The 20,487-nt window shown below is 34.1% G+C and overlaps 1 protein-coding gene across 2 annotated transcripts; it reads right to left on the bottom strand.

Moving 5' to 3' along the window:
* Positions 1-16,473: 16,473 nt before the first annotated feature.
* On the bottom strand, positions 16,474-19,672 carry LOC133191419 (uncharacterized). 2 transcript variants are annotated; one of them, XM_061327174.1, is made up of 5 exons: positions 19,577-19,672; positions 19,252-19,398; positions 17,579-17,654; positions 16,792-17,167; positions 16,474-16,661 (listed from the first exon to the last, which is right to left on the bottom strand). In XM_061327174.1, the coding sequence occupies exons 2-4, from the start codon at positions 19,396-19,398 to the stop codon at positions 16,992-16,994; spliced, it is 399 nt and encodes a 132-aa protein (XP_061183158.1). In that variant the 5' UTR covers positions 19,577-19,672; the 3' UTR covers positions 16,474-16,661; positions 16,792-16,991. The 2 variants fall into 2 exon arrangements, with proteins under 2 accessions (XP_061183158.1, XP_061183159.1); XM_061327175.1 differs by having other exon boundaries at positions 16,792-17,164.
* Positions 19,673-20,487: the final 815 nt, after the last annotated feature.

Raw genomic sequence — 20,487 nt, 5'->3', positions numbered from 1 at the left:
ATTCAGCGCTAAAAAGAAAATTCTACTTTCACTTTAGAAACGCTTGCATCTCGTAGCGGAAGTGACTGGAATCAAGGGCAGTGAACACAGTTTTTATCAAAATACTGAAAGTACTAAAGGACGGAGGCATGTTTGAACATATATATATAAGATATATTGTTAAATTTCATCTGTTGAAGTACAACTGGAATTGATTAATTAAATTAAGTAATACAAATGTTTATTACATTTTCAATAATGAAATACTGTAATTTATATATTGAATTTTTTTTGTCACAATGTGAAAGAATAATTAATGTCAAAGTGACATTTTGTCACAGTTTGAAAGAATATCAGTAGTATTTCCTTCCCTACACGAAGAGTGTTGTTAAAAACACTCCCTGGCCTGATATAAGATAGAGAGAGTAAACAGATCATCTTGACAGAAACTAAAACTGCCAAAGTTTCTCCAAATATGTTGTTGAAATTTGTTTACAACTTGATATTATCAACCTCACAGTAGCTAAGGTGATCGGAAGGTCTAGTGTTCGAATCACGGCCGCGACTGACCTTAGTCGAAAAAAAATAGGTAGCAACTGTTTCTTCGCCAAGCGCTCGGCACGTCGAAGTGAAAGTTGCGGGTCCTTCGAATGAGCTTAAAAACAAGGGTCCCGTGTCACGGTAGGCGTTGGTACTATAAAGAACTTCACTGCTCAATGGTCCTGAGTACCGAGAGGTCTAAATTTGAAGCTCTTCATCGGTATATGGTCAAGTCTTTATATGAGTGACAAATTCTCGAACGGGACGTAGTACAACATTCAATCAATCACAGTAGCTGAAGTTTGGCGTCTCAACTGCTCAAGCTCTATGTCTTCAAAGCCTATGAACTGTGTTACGAAAAGACAGAAAAGGAAAAATCAAAGAAAAACCGAAAATTCAATTGTCGATATATAATTATAATTGAATATGGAATTTATTTCACTAGTGAGATATATATATATATATATATATATATATATATATATATATATATATATATATATATATATATATATATATATATAAAAATATATATATATATATATATATATATATATATATATATATATATATAAAATAAAAATTTGTTTTAAATTGTTTTCGATAGGGACCAGTTTTATCAATATTGATAAGCATATATTTAGCTGTATCACATACAATGTAATTTAATTTGGTTATTATAATATCCACAGTATTTTAGATTTATTTCAACTCCAAAAAATGAATTTAAAAATTCTAAGAATAATATTAAAGCAAATCTTGTTACTTTATTATGCTCTATCTGTTGCAGGATTAAGACGTCATAACTATCAAATATTCGATGAGTGAAAATGAAAATTTAACACGTATTGAGATTTAATATGGCCAAGAAGCGTGTACACTGCACATGTTGGCACTGTAAACAGTAGTAAAAAATGATAAAACAGTTTTTAGAAACATTAGAATATTGCATGTAATTCATGTGAATTAAAGTTTATCAGTCGGGAATTTTTACTGGTTTATTAATTATTTTTATTTAGGACAAGCAGCTATTTAAAAAAAATGGAAGAGAACCTTGATACTTCAAACATTACATGTATCTCGCATTTGTGGCAAACTGTAGAGTTTTACATGTACCGACTGTCGTCCGTTGTTGAAAAAGTGCAATTGAAAAATTTTCTGTCTGAGTATCCATTGCAAAGTCTTGTTGAGAATACCCAGAATTAGCAGTCAGGTGATTACAAAATTATTAAGGCTTGGTGTTGAAATTGCTCTGACTCTCTGGTGAAGGATCCAGACTCCGGTAGCTTTTTTTACACCAAGTTGTGAGGTGATAAACATTTTCAAGTCCACTTCTTAGATATTCTTTTATTTTCCAATGTCAGAATCATTTAAAATCGCTCACCTTAATAACAATAATCCTTCATCCAGTAGCTTCTTACTGATTTAAATGATGTTACACCTTATTTTAAGATAACTCTCACTATAATTGCTTTATTTAAATTTACGTTTACAACAGACATCGAGTTATCTCTCGTTATATGTGATGCAAACTGTGGTATATTTTTCTAAACCTTTTGTAACAGGGGCAGATTTGTGCCTCTGAATTAACCCGGTCCAAATGAATGTTCTACAGATCGAACTAAAGGGATAACCCACAATCCTAAGTTAATAGGTTGCCGTGTATCTTACAGCGTAGCTGCCACGTTGTCCCCCTCGAGGGAATGAGATACCCTCATCTCTTTTGGAGTGCCAACGGGCAATCACTTTCACCCGCCAGAGAGAACCCGGGTTCCAAAGTGGGCGCCAAATGTAAGAGGGGCAAGTTTGTGTCTCCGAATGTAAATGAATCCGGGACCTCTGACATGTCAGCCCAGTGCTCTACCATCGAGGTACTGGATTATCCCACTAGCTCACACTTTTGTGTTAGAACTTGTATATGTACTTAATTCAGCAAATAAATTAGAGAATTTAATGTGGAATCACCGCGAAAAAAGCGAGAAAAATGGAGCATTTCGAATTTGGGGCCACACCTACAGCACATAAATATAAAACATGGATTAATCAATTTTAATTTTATTGTTCAGTACATAAATATAAGTCATTATTCCGCAAAACGGTCAAAGAAAAAAGTATTTTATCAATTTTATTTTGAAAAATCAGATTGACAATATCTATGTGATTTTTTGGATACCAGGTCTTCCAACAATCTGTTGGAATTCCCGTCGGTACCAATTTCTCCCCGTTATTAGCAGACCTATTTTTGTATTCATATGAAGCAGAATTTATTCTTTTGGTAGTTCTTTTGAAGAACAAAAACCCTTAAGAAGACGTTACAATTCATCATCTCTTCCCAACATTTCATCTACTGGGTTAGAAATGTCTTCTAATAACGTTTCCAAGTCTAGACAACAACCTAGTCCCATTGTACAAACCAATCCCCTATCCCAGGGCTTTGCTACGTCCTCACCTATTCTTGGTACAGTAGGGTCTCTTGATACATCTGAGGACACTTCATCTATCATTCATGATTTGGCACCATCATCTGCTATCAATGATATCATAGTAAAGACTATCAGTAGACAAGCATTCATTGGATCGCTTGTTCCGCTTATTGCGACAGCTTTAGCACCCCATATCCAAGTTATTATACAAAGTTGTTTACATTCAATGTCAGAGACCATCAAAACTCAACAAGAAACAATTAAAAACAAGCTGATGGAATCAAGAGTGTTAAAGAAATAAACTCTGACTTAGAACAAAGAGTGAGTGATCTCGAGTGTGGCCTTGACGACCTGGAACAATTCGGCAGAGGAACTTGTCTTCGTTTCCACAACGTCAACCTAACAAACGAACAAGCTCAGAATACGGACGAAGTTGTCATTGGTATTTGTAAGACAATGGGGGTTACCATCGTAGCTGACGATATCGATAGGTCCCATCCTATCGGTCGCCCTAACCCCAGTAATCAAAATCTAAGGCAAATAATTTGTCGCTTTCGCAACTTGAAAATCAAAAATAAAATCTTTAGTGCTAAAAAAAAACCTAAAGGAAAATCCACAAAACCCGAGCAAAATCTTCATTACGGAAGACTTAACTAAGTACAGACAATTTGTGGTCAAAAAAATTATAGAAGCAAAAAAGCAAAAAAAAAAAAAAAAAAAAAAAAAAAAAATGGATAGTTTCTGGACATACGAGGGTAGAATATTTGTCAAAACCGAAAGAGATGGAGACAGAGTTCAAATCACCTCGCTGGATGACCTCTAAGAACTAATTGGTTAAATATATCAAGCACCTGCCTATATATTTATGTCACATGTAAAATACAGAATCTACATTTTTAATATTATGGACATGCTCAAAACAGGTTAATTTAAAAATTTCCATACTCTCCAATACCAGTGTATTGTTTTGCTCTCTGAACAATGTTGTTAGACACGCTTTGTTTATTTACATACATGGTCAGTCTTGTATATATGTTTATTATGACTGACTTACAAGTACTTGTTCTTGTAACAAGTCCTAGTTCATTATTCTCTGTTTACTATCTTTTTTTATTTTGATTACATCTACAATGGGTTTCAGTTTTTCTAGACAATATCAATATTTATATGTTTGCAAGATACAACGTTGCTGTTTTTTGCGGCTTTATTTTATTTCCCTTACCAACCCAAAACACTAGTTATTACCGATCATGAGTAATACTCTTGATCAACATCGAGCTGCAATTGGAATTTTTTACCTCCGAAATAGATGCACAATCAAATCAATGACATTGTTTTTTTCAGATTTATACATTTATTCTCCTTGTTGTTGAAAGTGCATGTACCAATGTTGTAAACAAAAATTCAAAGTTTGCATGAAATACGCAGTATATTTCCAGCATGTCAATTTTCTTTTTCAACTTATAAGCATATTACTACTGTTTTCTGGGGATACTGAATCAAATCCTGGGCCTACAAATAACTTAGATTATTTTGCTTCTATTACTTGTATTGACGATGGCGAAGCTGTGTTACCAGATTTTTTTTCTGTTTGCAATAGCACATTTGATACTATCTGTATTTGTGAACAAGAAATTATAGATATTATTTCAATTCTCCCTGTAAACAAAGCAATAGGCTCAGACAATATTAGTCACAAGATGTTGAAATCCACAATGTATACTATTGTAAAACCGCTATGTTTATTGTTTAACAGGTCATTAGTTGATTGTATTTTTCCTTGTAAATGGAAAGTTGCTAATGTTCTCCCTTTATTTAAGAAAGATGATCCTTCTATTATGTCTAATTATAGACCCGTGTCATTGTTAAGTTGTATTGGTAAAGTAATAGAACGAATCATATTTAAACACTTGTATAATCACTTTTATGATAACATACTTTTTTTTATAAATACCAAGCTGGATTTCTACCAGGTCACTCCACTGTATATCAACTAATAGAAATATGTGATACTATTGTTAAAGCTATTGACAACGGTGAAAATTGTTGCATGATATTTTGTGATCTTTCTAAAGCTTTTGATCGTGGATGGCATAAGGGTCTCTTGTTTAAACTCAGAACCTTATGGTATAGAAGGAAATCTGTTTCAATGGTTAAAGAGTTACATAGAGGGTAGATCACAACGAGTTTCATACAGAAACTTATCTGACAAAAAACTTTTATATGCGGGTATTTCTCAAGGCTCAGTGTTAGGACCTCTGTTATTTCTTATATATGTAAATGATGTTGCTGAAGAAATGACAAGTCTTGGTAGATTATCTGCAGATAATAACTCCCTTCAGCAGTCATCTAAAAATGTCAATACTATCGAAAACAAACTGAATTATGATCTTACATGTATCAAGCTAGAAATTTGGTAGAAATCGACGCTTAAATATATTACATACAAGGCTTCGACACAACTGTGTACTTAATAGCGATCTTTTTCGATGTAATGTAATTTTGAGTCCCTTATGTTCCTGTGGAGGAGTGGAGGACACTCATCATTATTTCTTCTCTTGCAGAAAATATACAGAAGCCAGAAAAGAATTTTTCGATACATTTCTGCGAATGGGAAAATTACATACTGTTGATATTCACACATTACTCTGGGGAGGTGAAAGGTTAAGCGATGTTGAAAACGAATACTTATTTTCCATTGTACAAACATTTATTAAAAAGTAAGTTCGTTTTGGTTGATGCAATAATTATTCTTGCAAATTCTATACAGCTTGTGTATTGTAATGTTTCTCTGATTATTATGCTTTTCTGTGTTTTATTCATTTTAAGCTGAAACCCATATATGTAAATATGTTTGGTTTAATTCATATGTAGGGAGAGGGCGTATTAAGTTTTAAGAACTCTTGCCCAATCCCAGTTGTAAAGTTTATAGACAATAAAATATGTTCAAACCAATTTATTCAAAATCTTATACATGACAAAAAGAAATCTCTTACTGTGGCCTTCAACTCGACCTTTAGATATATCGACGACGTATTATCAATTAACAATAGTTATTTCCATTCATATGTCGGCATGATATATCCCAGTGAGCTTGAAATAAAAAATACCACAGAGTCTGACACATCTGTTTCATATTTGGATATTTTAGTAGAAAAAGACGTTAATGGTAATCTAACAGCAAAGCTTTATGATAAACGTGACGAATTTAACTTTACGGATTTTTCCGTTATTTCCCAATCATGACAAGGAGCACGCGGCGGGTGTGACCGGTCGGCAGGGAATGCTCACTCCTGCATGGCACCTGATCCCACCTCTGATGTTTTTGTAGGTCCGTGTTTGCTCTGCTCCCGATTTGTATTGTTTTAATGGACTTTGAACTTGAATACTGTTCGTTATCTCCATATTTCATGATATCCAGATCATGCCGTGAGTATCGAATAAGTTGGGAGACAGAAACACTTTATGCAGTTGATAGTGGGATATTACTACATAAATAATGAAAATTGATGGTGGAAAAACTGAAGCCATCTCGTTTGTCTCACAATTCAGTTGTAAGTGAAGCAAATGTGGCAAACTCTGTGGTGTCTTTTATTTCAAGTACTCTAACTATTGTTACTTGCAAATGATAAAAAGTAATCATCGATATATCTGAATGTCGAGGGCCACAGCAAGTGTTTTCTTCTTCTCATGTAGAAGTTCTGGAATAATATCTGCTTCACAGGAATATAAAAACAGGTGGACAAATAAAAAAGCATTAAGTGCCCATTGCAATTCGACGTCTGATCCCACCTCTGGTTTTTGCTCTGTTTAGTAGTGATTATGGTATGAGATTGATTACTGATGGTCACTGATGGTTTTCTATGTTTAGTAGTGATTACGTTATGAGATTGATTACTGATGGTCACTAATGGTTTTTGCTCTGTTTAGTGGTGATTACGTTATGAGATGGATCACTGATGGTCACTGATGGTTTTCTCTGTTTAGTGATGATTACGTTATGAGATTGATTACTGATGGTCACTGATGGTTTTCTCTGTTTAATAGTGATTACGGTATGAGATGGATCACTGATGGTCACTGATGGTTTTCTCTGTTTAGTAGTGATTACGTTATGAGATTGATTACTGATGGTCACTGATGGTTTGCTCTGTTTAGTAGTGATTACGGTATGAGATGGATCACTGATGGTCACTGATGGTTTGCTCTGTTTAGTAGTGATTACGTTATGAGATGGATCACTGATGATCACTGATGGTTTGCTCTGTTTAGTAGTGATTACGTTATGAGATTGATTACTGATGGTCACTGATGGTTTGCTCTGTTTAGTAGTGATTACGGTATGAGATTGATTACTGATGGTCACTGATGGTTTGCTCTGTTTAGTAGTGATTACGGTATGAGATTGATTACTGATTGTCACTGATGGTTTTTGGTCTGTTTAGTGGTGATTACGTTATGAGATGGATCACTGATGGTCACTGATGGTTTGCTCTGTTTAGTAGTGATTACGTTATGAGATGGATCACTGATGATCACTGATGGTTTGCTCTGTTTAGTAGTGATTACGTTATGAGATTGATTACTGATGGTCACTGATGGTTTGCTCTGTTTAGTAGTGATTACGTTATGAGATGGATCACTGATGATCACTGATGGTTTGCTCTGTTTAGTAGTGATTACGTTATGAGATGGATCACTGATGGTCACTGATGGTTTTTGCTCTGTTTAGTAGTGATTACGTTATGAGATTGATTATTGATGGTTTTCTCTGTTTAGTTGTGATTACGTTATGAGATGGATCACTGATGGTCACTGATGGTTTTTGCTCTGTTAAGTAGTGATTACGTTATGAGATGGATCACTGATGGTCACTGATGCTTTTCTCTATTTAGTAGTGATTATGTTATGAGATTGATTACTGATGGTCGCTGATGGTTTCCTCTATTTAGTAGTGATTACGTAATGAGATGAATCACTGATGGTCACTGATGGTTTTTGCTCTGTTTAGTAGTGATTACTGTATGAGATTGATTACTGATGGTTTTCTCTGTTTAGTAGTGATTACGTTATGAGATGGATCACTGATAGTCACTGATGGTTTTCTCTGTTTAGTAGTGATTACGGTATGAGATTGATTACTGATGGTCACTGATGGTTTGCTCTGTTTAGTAGTGATTACGTTATGAGATGGATCACTGATGGTTTTCTCTGTTCAGTAGTGATTACGTTATGAGATTGATTACTGATGGTCACTGATGGTTTGCTCTATTCAGTAGTGATTACGTTATGAGATGGATCACTGATGGTCACTGATGGTTTTTGCTCTGTTTAGTAGTGATTACGGTATGAGATGGATCACTGATGGTCACTGATGGTTTGCTCTGTTTAGTAGTGATTACGGTATGAGATGGATCACTGATGGTTTTTGCTCTGTTTAGTAGTGATTACGTTATGAGATGGATCACTGATGGTCACTGATGGTTTTTGCTCTATTTAGTAGTGATTACGTTATGAGATGGATCACTGATGGTCACTGATGGTTTTTGCTCTGTTTAGTAGTGATTACGGTATGAGATGGATCACTGATGGTTTTTGCTCTGTTTAGTAGTGATTACGTTATGAGATGGATCACTGATGGTCACTAATGGTTTTTGCTCTGTTTAGTGGTGATTACGTTATGAGATGGATCACTGATGGTCACTGATGGTTTTCTCTGTTTAGTGATGATTACGTTATGAGATTGATTACTGATGGTCACTGATGGTTTTCTCTGTTTAATAGCGATTACGGTATGAGATGGATCACTGATGGTCACTGATGGTTTTCTATGTTTAGTAGTGATTACGTTATGAGATTGATTACTGATGGTCACTGATGGTTTGCTCTGTTTAGTAGTGATTACGGTATGAGATAGATTACTGATGGTCACTGATGGTTTTTGCTCTGTTTAGTGGTGATTACAGTATGAGATGGATCACTGCTGGTCACTGATGGTTTGCTCTGTTTAGTAGTGATTACGTTATGAGATGGATCACTGATGATCACTGATGGTTTTTTCTGTTTAGTAGTGATTACGTTATGAGATTGATTACTGATGGTCACTGATGGTTTGCTCTGTTTAGTAGTGATTACTTTATGAGATTGATTACTGATGGTCACTGATGGTTTTTGCTCTGTTTAGTAGTGATTACGTTATGAGATGGATCACTATTGGTCACTGATGGTTTTTGCTCTGTTTAGTAGTGATTACGGTATGAGATGGATCACTGATGGTTTTCTCTGTTTAGTAGTGATTACGTTATGAGATTGATTACTGATGGTCACTGATGGTTTGCTCTGTTTAGTAGTGATTACGTTATGAGATGGATCACTGATGATCACTGATGGTTTTTTCTGTTTAGTAGTGATTACGTTATGAGATGGATCACTGATGATCACTGATGGTTTTTGCTCTGTTTAGTAGTGATTACGTTATGAGATTGATTATTGATGGTTTTCTCTGTTTAGTTGTGATTACGTTATGAGATTGATCACTGATGGTCACTGATGGTTTTTGCTCTGTTTAGTAGTGATTACGTTATGAGATGGATCACTGATGGTCACTGATGCTTTTCTCTGTTTAGTAGTGATTATGTTATGAGATTGATTACTGATGGTCACTGATGGTTTGCTCTATTTAGTAGTGATTACGTAATGAGATGGATCACTGATGGTCACTGATGGTTTTTACTCTGTTTAGTAGTGATTACGGTATGAGATTGATTACTGATGGTCACTGATGGTTTTTGCTCTGTTTAGTAGTGATTACTGTATGAGATTGATTACTGATGGTTTTCTCTGTTTAGTAGTGATTACGTTATGAGATGGATCACTGATAGTCACTGATGGTTGCTCTGTTTAGTAGTGATTACGGTATGAGATTGATTACTGATGGTCACTGATGGTTTGCTCTGTTTAGTAGTGATTACGTTATGAGATGGATCACTGATGGTTTTCTCTGTTCAGTGGTGATTACGTTATGAGATTGATTACTGATGGTCACTGATGGTTTGCTCTATTTAGTAGTGATTACGTTATGAGATGGATCACTGATGGTCACTGATGGTTTTTGCTCTGTTTAGTAGTGATTACGGTATGAGATGGATCACTGATGGTCACTGATGGTTTGCTCTGTTTAGTAGTGATTACGGTATGAGATGGATCACTGATGGTTTTTGCTCTGTTTAGTAGTGATTACGTTATGAGATGGATCACTGATGGTCACTGATGGTTTGCTCTATTTAGTAGTGATTACGTTATGAGATGGATCACTGATGGTCACTGATGGTTTTTGCTCTGTTTAGTAGTGATTACGGTATGAGATGGATCACTGATGGTCACTGATGGTTTGCTCTGTTTAGTAGTGATTACGGTATGAGATGGATCACTGATGGTTTTTGCTCTGTTTAGTAGTGATTACGTTATGAGATGGATCACTGATGGTCACTGATGGTTTTTGCTCTGTTTAGTAGTGATTACGTTATGAGATGGATTACTGATTGTCACTGATGGTTTTTTCTGTTTAGTAGTGATTACGTTATGAGATGGATCACTGATGGTCACTGATGGTTTTCTCTGTTTAGTAGTAATTACGTTATGAGATGGATCACTGATGGTCATCTTCATCTTCTTTAGTTCTTCAACGAAGTCTGCTTTATAAAGGTTTGTCTTCTACATTTTGTTGCTCACCAAATTTTTGTCCCTTTGAAGCTGAAATCTGCATTTTGTAGTGGCCAACAATCAGAGGACTTTTTGATCATTAATATTTCTATGTTAGTCCACATTATTCATCAGGCACTTAGTTCAACTTTCTGGTCTTTCTACGGAGTAAAATGAAGCTTGACTTTTTTTCTTTTTTTTTTTGTCTTTTTGTTTTGTTTTGGTTTGGGTTTTTTTTTTTTTTTTTGGGGGGGGGGTCTTTTTTTTTTTCACTGGTCCAGTTTCTTAGAAGCCGTTGTCGTCTCGCCTCAAAAACTCAAACTACTGTTTGTTCAAGAAATCACTGCAACATAATTCTTTAGGACGAACTTTTTCCAGGTATTTAACCTTCTTCATTGGCTGTTCCTGGAAACTGGTCCAATCCAATGATGCACTCAATTCGCTTTTAGTTTATACTGACCATATCACAGTGTCTGGCCTGAGTGGGACTTAGTGAGTTTCCAGGGTAAAACCATCAGGAGGACTTGTGTAGATGTGATCATTCACATAAACACTAATGGCGTCCTGCAAACTGGTGCAGCCTTTGGTCAACTGTGTGGCTTTTTCTCTCTTAACTAGTCTTTTTTGTCTAGTTCCGCCTATATCTCCCATGCTGTACCAGCAATTAAGTCTAATGTTTTGGTCTTCTTTCAACATCAGAAAATTGTATTTGTTTTGTTGTTGTTGTTGTTTTTTGTATGTTTCTTCGATTCCTTCTATCTTGTTCCAACATACCCATATCAGCCAGTTCCCTGAGAACTTTGTTGAGCCTTTCTCCGTTGGTATCTGGCACGCGTAGAAAATCCGATTTTCATCATGATGACAAATGTGGTCCAAGTCTTTTACTTCACATAAGAACTTACAGTAGAAGTCGGTATAATTTATTATGAATGTCTTATATTAAGCATGTTAAGCTTTTGAACCAAATGCATGTACGTATCAACTGCCAATGATTCTTTCTTTATAAGCCACGAGTACCCTGAATGGTAATAGTCGCGCAGTATGTTGTGTTACAAGCATCGCCATAAGTTAATTGCTTTTTTTCTACCTGCATGAATACTGTGACCCCTCCCCAACACACTAAATCGTCGAATCAATATTCAAAACATGCTTTTACTTTATCGTACATGTAAGTCCGATTTTTAGAATTGTTAAAATCTCAAGGTATTTAAAATCACAACGAAGCTATCTCGAAACATGAACTTTTCATTTAAATAAAACATTGTTTGACAAAGAACAAAAAAATGGGACGATAACTTAAGTGCCCCTTTGGCTTTGTCCATTTACCTCGGAGAAAAATACCCAATACGGTTTTTATCGACACGCGCATAACACGTGGCATTGATGTTGATTGCTTTACACAACTTCCATCTCGGAAACTTAACTTAATTATAAATACATTGCCTTTAGTAAGAGCTTTGGTTAAATATGTACATTTCACTGAAAAGTCCTGTCATAGCAAGCTTTCTGCCATTGTTGCATTGCTTTTTGTTTTTGTTTGTTTTTATGACTATTGTAAAAACCATGAGATGCACTTTTTGGAGGAGGATTGTATGCGTCTCTTTCAAATTTGCACTTAATTCTTCTCTAAAATTATTACGATTTATTGTTCAACTGAACAGATGAGAAATATATATATATATATATATATATATATATATATATATATATATATATATATATATATATATATATATATATATATTATATTTTATATATATATATATATATATATATATATATATATATATATATATATATATATATATATATATATATATATTAAATCATTATTTTTGGAAAGATGTCGTCTCATAACTGCAACTGAAAATTTGTTGCATAAACCGTTGCAGTTATGAGATTACATTTTTCGAAAAATAATGATTCAATGCTTATATTTGAAGATTTGAACTACTTGCCTTGTCTGCAGATGTGATTTATATTTCAAAATCCTTGTATTATCCTTCATATAAGTTACAATTAATGGAAGAGCCATTGCAACAGCTTCTGTTCAATGTGAGCGTGAATTATGACATTGCACTTGCACAGCGTTCAACGTTTGTGACGTCAAAATAAAATGTACTTTAACCTATTGACCTCCCCGTCCGTGTTATGGTGTTTTGAATGCCGTTGCTTTCCATACATTTTATAAACAAAATACATGTGGAATGTAAATATGTGTGTGTGTGTGTGGAGTGTGTGTATGTATGTTGTATATCCTTAATTTATCCCTTATATAATATAATTCTGGTTATAACGCGTTATTTGATTAAATAAAAAATTATAATCCGCGTTGCCTACGTCACAATCTGAAATCCCAAAAAAGTATCAATTCACTTGACGGTATACTTAAATTTTGTACAACTTGGTGTCATTTTGGAAGGAAAATTGTCTTACAATTCAAGACAAAAATTTTTTTAAGGAATAAATTTAATATCTACCTGAGTTATAATTGTATAACCTAATTTGGAAAGTTTACGCTTTTCTTATAAACCGCTTCGCAGTTTTTAAAAGTATATACGGGTTACAACAGTATAATTTGTATAGCTATTCAATTCATTCCTTATATGTAAGGGGAAAAACATTTCACATTATTTTCTCGGGAAAAAAAATCAAAAAAATTCATTAGAAATGTAATTAAATTCAAAACAGACGTTTAAGATCCAGTAAAAGAAAGTTTGATGTTACATACTTCCTTAAACTACTCTAAGCCACAAAAAAGCTTAGATGTTTGTAAATAATGCATAAAAATATTTTCAAAGTTTGAAGATCAATTATTAAAGTTTTCCTAGGTTGATTATAACTATAAAGACTTTTGCCTCCAACGTTGAGGAAGGGTGTGCTTGTCTCCGTCACAAAGCAGTAATCAAAACTCATTAAATGATTACTTTAAACAGGGTTTCTGTGGCACATGCTTGATATTAATCTGAATTGTTATTTTTTATCTTCAATGCGCTTTTCATTCCAAGGATAATTGCAATTTAAAACGGTGTCTCATCAAAGTCCTGTAGCATACTTTGTATAAACACTCGATATCTGCCGATACACATGACCAAATTCACACGAACTACAATGCTAAGGACTCTATCTGATTCTTTTATTCTAACGTGCACATGGTATCGGGGATTGATTACCGTTTAACATTATTCTACTGGATGCAGACGACAGATGAAATTTAAGAACGTCACAGACCACCTTTTTTGGCAGTTTTACGCGGGAAAATTCAACCAAGAGAATTTTAGCAGATGACGCTATGTGTGCAGTTGTGGTGACATATGGTACCTTAATTTGGGAGCCTGAGCTTTTTCGTCAAGTAGAAAATTGCTTTTGATGTTTCCTCCATTTGAATCCATCATTTTGTTTCTTCACCACCTGTGTTGCATTAGCATGTGTTTCAAAACCGTATTACTAAAATCTACGTAGTGCCGTGGAAATGAGAGAGTAGCGCCATTAAAAACCCAGTCCATTGAAACAGCATTTACACAATATTTGTCCCAGAATAAATCAAATCTAAGAAATGTAGGACATGCAGACTTCATAAATGTCCAACATTAAATTCATAATGAACCACAGATTCGCGTGTCGTTAAGCAGGCACGCTGACAAGAGCGCGTGCTGGCACGTGCCACAGGACCAGCATATGCCGGGAAGCTGTGGTCATTTCTGTCCGCATTTGATGTATATGACATTTGCATCTGCCAGACTTTTAGCCCATTCGACTAAAGATTTATCTCTGTAGAATATTGTACTTGGTAAGCGGGTGGAAATAAAACAAAGCAGTGAAAATCTATATTTAAATTTCTCCGAAACTGAAACGGTAGTAACTACTTCTATGTACAAATATAGTTTTACTAGAATCTTACATGTACATGCATTTTCTTTCAAATTGCTTGTCTATTGACTCGATTTCCTTTTTTCAAAATACTGAAGTTACAGCTTATGATTAAGTATCATACAGTGATATCCGTGCTGATATATGAATGTCTTCCAACAGAAGAAACTTTAAGTCAAGAGATTAATGTTCGACTCTTAGTTAGGTCAAGAGATCATTTATATTTATTTGTTTGGAAAGAAAATCCGAACATATGGCCACTGTTTTTCATTTTTAGTCTCTGTCTATCATCTCAATGCAGACCAAGTCAAAAGGAGACATTTATGATCATATTTAAATTTCTGGCAACCCGTTCCTTTCTCTGATTCACACAAGCTAACAATATTATTGGACAATTTTTAAAACAGCTGAAACGTTTTATTTATGCCATTCGTACATATCTTAAGATAATGTAGGGCATGTCTTTGCCTTTCAACATTGAACAAGACGCTAAAGAGTCAGACGAGGGGTGAAACCCTCCGACAGCTGTGGCGATTTGAAGCCAAAAATATGTTCCTTAAATCAAAAGGTGCATTTTGACAATAAGTAATTGTTTCTTGCGTGACTTTGCACTCTATATAAAATCATTCCATCACAGCAGGTGTGAGTTTAAATGTCAAGAAAACAAACTAACAGTACAGTCCTACGAGGAATGTCTCATAAATTTTGATTTGCACCTCATATTTTAACACAAAGTTGTCTAGACTCTGACAAAATACAATGTAAGTAAAGGGAATCTATTAAAAAAAAAATAATTATGTATTCACAGATAAAAACGTATATAAGACATTAGTAGATAAAACGAAGGCAACAGATGGTAATCGAAAGGAATCTGTTTAAACCTGTCAAATGTCAAATTATCTTTTCTCCCAGTAGGTAACGTATATTATATAATTTAATTTTTCGTGGAAACTAGGTATTAATAAAGTTAAATAATGTACAGTAATACAGACAGTTTATATGCCGTCTTGTAATAAATTTTGTAATTTATATAGTATATACACAATCTTGTAAATATATATTTTTTTAAATCTCCCATCAAATCTAATGACAGGTGCGCTTAATTTACTTAAAGCTTGATCTTGATTCCATTTTATATGTGTTTGTTCTTTCGGCGCACCTGTTTGACAGTGGTATCAGTTATGGCACAATAACTGACTATTCCTTGAATCTTAAATTACTTGAGATTTTAAAAGTAGATTTCATTTATTAGAAACAGTTTGATGTTGAGGTAAACTAAGAAAATTTTCTTTAATTGATATATATTTTTAAAAGTAAAATTAAAAAAAAAATAAATACGTTATAAATATTTTCATTACATGTATATATATTTCAGAGCTTAACATTCAGTCGATAATTATTCAAACAATATAACTGAAAATTTGAGCCCTGGACTTCAAGATTAAAGCGGAGTGGCCTGGACTTGAACAAGCCAATTCAGGTGCCAAGTTTGAACCTTGGACTTCACTTTAGATCCCGTTCTTTAATTTTGCCACAAATATTAAGATACGTGCCTGTGTGATATTTTATAATTACTCATCTTTACACCGTTTTCGGCTACATTAGAACATGAACACGTCATATTGCATGCAATGTTTCGTGCGATTGAAACTGTGGTCAAAATACAGTGTTCAGCAATTTATTTTCTTCTTATACATTTAAAATCTGGTGCAGTACTTATGTTTTGAATCTTGCCTCTCCAACAACTACAGGTATTAAAGGTGATGAACAGTATGACATGTTCAGATTTGCTACAAAAGTCTACTTTTCGTTTTCTCTGTATTTTCTTATCCAAGCACTAAACTTCAAGTATATGTATCTTAAAAAATGCATATCTGAACAAAAATCTATTCCAAAGCATAACTTAGGCTGGAAATGGGTCGGCCTGTACTGCGCTAAAGAAGAAGAAATCGAACACAAATTCATATTTCATGTTTTATTATATCAAATATAATTTTTCATAAAAGGACTAGTATTGTAATGGATCACAAAGTTTTCGGAATGTGCTCATAGTGCATCTCAATTTTGTCTCCCGTTTCATTTTGTATTCAGACTTCCAAGTATGGAACCAGACAAGTAAATTAAAGGACTTCTCTGCCGATTCCACATCTGTAAAAAAAAAAAAAAGAGAATAAAATAATAAAGTTTCTTTGTGGAATGGATGCTAGTTATTTCAAGATCATTAAATATTTCTCTCTTTGAAAAAAATATATATATATTTTAATGGCTGTTCAATTACCTATGAGGCACCACTGACGAATACTTTGAGGATTGGAGATCTTGAGGGTACTTTGTGTATTTCCCCATGGCCTGGGATATCGGAAAAGTCACAAGGCAAAAAATCCAATAAAATTGGTAATAATATTCATAAAACATAAATATCACAGTCGGTTCATCCTATTGTTTTTAATATCACAGTGAAACATTTGGCCCAAAGAGCTAGTGTGGCTTGCCGAACCCCTTTTGTTTCTTTGGTAACATGTAGGAAGGGTGTCTTTGTGTTTTTTCAAAGTTGGAGTTGAATGCTGGGGTCTTGGAGAATAAGTCCGCTGGTATTAAGGTGTGTATGAAGTCTTTGACGTGTTCATCAGAAACCAACTTGTTTCCAGCAGCTGCTAAAATAGAGATGTTTTATACCTTGAGATTTAATTGCTTCCGACATTTTTCACTCTATTATTTTTGCGGTACGTTGCCTTGGGATTTTTCTTCAATATCAAAGATATTTAAAATTGCTAACATCATCACATTAATCAGTATCTCTTTCTCACGTTGGAAAGGTGAGGTTTTCGCCTATTTTCCTCTTTTTTTATTAGCGCGTTTCAAAACTATCGTTTGCACTATTAGTTTAAAAAAAACGATATCCGTGGACACACATTGCTAAAAGCAACCTAATGTACCTATCGCTTTGTTCCCTTATTCCGCTATAGAAATCGTAATGAAACCACGGGTTGAATTACACTTTCATTATTTTACTGATGACATAACGATGCCTGTAATGAGTTCTCGATTACAACAATATATATTACCTTTAGAATGTAACCGCTCAAACAGGGCCCTGTGTAACTCGTCAATGTATTTTACGGCTTCTTCAATGACTGTCACCTGAGATTCAATACCAAAAGAAATGAAAACACATTACTGATTTATCGTCATCACGTACAAAAAGTGGACAATATACCATCTGTTCAAGTTAAACAAAGTATTATGTCGAAGTTTCATATAGATTTTTTTTGTTTAGCTATTTCACAAATTGTGTCTTTTTTAAATCTACGATTATCATGGATTAGCGCGCCGAATGCAGGAAATGGCGTCCACAGGTGTATCAAATGTATCGTAATGTAAAGCACCTCGTTAGAATTGACTGCTATTTTTCGGTCTAACGGTGAGTCATGATTAAAACTTGCCCATTTTTCATATTTTTCTTCAGAGTCTGCATGATTTTGTCGTTCCTTTATAACTTTAGATTAAAATAGCTATTAAAGTCAAACCTCACAGCTAACACAATCTATTATATCACTGAGAAATTTGCAAAGCCTTTGATAGGCACATTTAATTTCTTCAACCACATCTGCATGAAAGGAATAAGCTGTTATACTTATGTGATAATGTGTCATTTTCTCTGTATTTTTTCCGTCTTGGCATGAGTCATTCCACCTGTGTCAACAATTTCGTTTTCACAGGTAAATACTTGCCTAGTGACCTCAACATTACATACCTAAACATGACTTAAAAATATACAAGATGAACAGCTGTTCAATGCTTTAACTATTTAGGAGCATTTCTGTTAGTTTGGTAGTGACCGAGCTTGACCATAATGGATAGGGAAAACTTAAAAAACAGATAACTAAAGTTGAATTACAAAATATTGACTTGCTATTTCATGATTTTGTTTATCTTGAATTTCTATTAAAATAACAATGTGGTTTTTGTCCTAGATATTCTTGTTAATCCTGTGATGGCCGCGACCTGACCAAGACATGAAACAGATGCTAGGATACACAATATGTCAAAGGCATATTTGAAAGGAAACACATGCTCATCCTTGACACACGTGGTCACAAGAAAAAAAAATCAGCCGTGTAATAGCAGCTGTGATGCGTCGAAGCGCGAGTGAAAGGACTAATGATAATTAGTGTCATCTCTATCGATGTACCGTTCATCGATTGGTCAATGCTTATTTGGCAGGACCAATATTGTTCAATAGGTCTGATTAGAGTCGTGTCAAAACAGCTTGTAGGATTCGCAAGTTGTAAAGATAACCCGTGACAGGTCCAATTATGAATGCAAATAACACATTATGTGTCATAGCGGACTGGATTTTTCCTAAACAGCTTTTTCTAGTTGACCAAGCGTTTAATTTAAACAATTTTTTTGAACACACAAGTGAATAAGATTGGTCAGCAGACACACTGACAGCCTATCTTATTACTTTTCCTACATTAAGGTTCAATACTATATCTTAATTCAATGTCTACCGCTAAATATCAAAACAGGGTTAACGGTTTAACACTGCAGGATACTAATATAAAACTTTCGTGAATAGTTTGTATGGCCTATTTGGTTCCCTTGGGGTATAATAATGTCAAACTGAATTACCATGATTGTACACACTTAATTAAATAGGCATGTCATTTCCTAAGAATCGAGACGTGAAATGATTTTTCTACCTTTTTCTTTAATTAACACTCTGATGCTTTACCTTGGAGATTTTGTCTTTTTTGGCAATAGATGGCACCATGTCTCTGAGTCTAGAGTATTCTTTATTTCGGATTCTTCTCAGGTGAAGTTTCAAGTGCTGCTTGGCTACCATTTGAGCACTTGTTTGACGTTTCACGTACTGCACCATCTAAAATAGGAAGTGCATAATTCATTCAAAATTATTCTTTGAAAGAAATGAATTCTGCCCAATTTGTAGTGCGCAACAATTTTAAGTAAAAATAGAATATTATATAATAATACAAATTGATATTACACAAAATATACAATTAAACAAACAAGCTATTCAGGATATTTCATTTACTCACAGTTGTAAGTTAGGAATATTCCAAGAAACAAATCAAAGATAGTGTAGATACTTTTTCCCCCTCTCTAAGTCTTAGAATATCACGTTTTGATTAGACCGCTAAAATCCAATCCTTTTTATATACTTCTCGAGTAGTAATCGTAGCCACTCCTACTCATCCGCGATACAAAATAGTTCTCGATTGACACGCTTACTGCATACGAAAGAATACTCCAAAATTGTTTTAAAATTAGATGAATGCATAAAATTATTCAAGCACTATAAAAAGCTTTTTAAAATAATTTTAAGCCTTAATTAACAAAGCTTGAGGAAAAAATCTCGGCAGATGTTGAAAGTAGTACCGATAGTTTTGTAACAGAAGGCACGATACCGTGGGAAAACTCGTAGGAATCCTCATTTACCTGTGCAATGAATGAAACGTATGTTTACTCACAGATAAAATATTCAACTACGCTATTTAATCATTTTAGCGTCTCTATTCATTCGGACAACATAATTACAAATCTGTTTTTACCCCCACATGTGCCAGCTTTAAATAATTTAATGAGCTAAAATTTATATCATGCAAGTACAGGTTGACTTTGCACAATAATTTAACATTTTTTTTAAACAGGTTCCTGATTTTTTTTCTTTTTTGAAATAAATATCCATGGTTTGTAATTAAGAAAATTTTATGAACATTTACAATAAAGCACACGTAAGAAAAAAGAAAAGCAGACCAAAACAAAAAAGTCAAACTCTCTCAATAATAATCCCAATAAGTTTGCAAAGTTTTGTTTTTTTATATCAAATGATTGTTCAAACTTAAAAACATTAGAATTTGTGTGATAATATTTGGACAAAAAAGCGAGTCTAAAATCATTTTCAGCGCAATTAGATAAGTAGTGAAATTCATCTCCAATTTTTTTTACT

The sequence above is a fragment of the Saccostrea echinata genome, unplaced genomic scaffold (assembly GCF_033153115.1).
Source record: "Saccostrea echinata isolate AGI-Se365-2 ecotype Australia unplaced genomic scaffold, CSIRO_AGI_Sech_v1 ptg000023l, whole genome shotgun sequence".
NCBI classification, from domain to species: Eukaryota; Metazoa; Mollusca; class Bivalvia; order Ostreida; family Ostreidae; genus Saccostrea; species Saccostrea echinata.
The sequence above is the reverse complement of the archived record's forward strand: the minus strand, read 5'-3'. Positions and strand labels throughout refer to the sequence as shown.

Bases quoted from the DNA above. Each gene is read 5' to 3' on its own strand.
- LOC133191419 (XM_061327174.1), bottom strand. From the start codon at position 19,398: ATGGTGCAGTACGTGAAACGTCAAACAAGTGCTCAAATGGTAGCCAAG. The intron at 17,655-19,251 runs GTAAAGCATCAG...ATTGAATCTCAG, and splicing joins AAAAAGACAAAATCTCCAAG to GTGACAGTCATTGAAGAAGC. The intron at 17,168-17,578 runs GTAATATATATT...TCTCTATTTTAG, and splicing joins TGAGCGGTTACATTCTAAAG to CAGCTGCTGGAAACAAGTTG.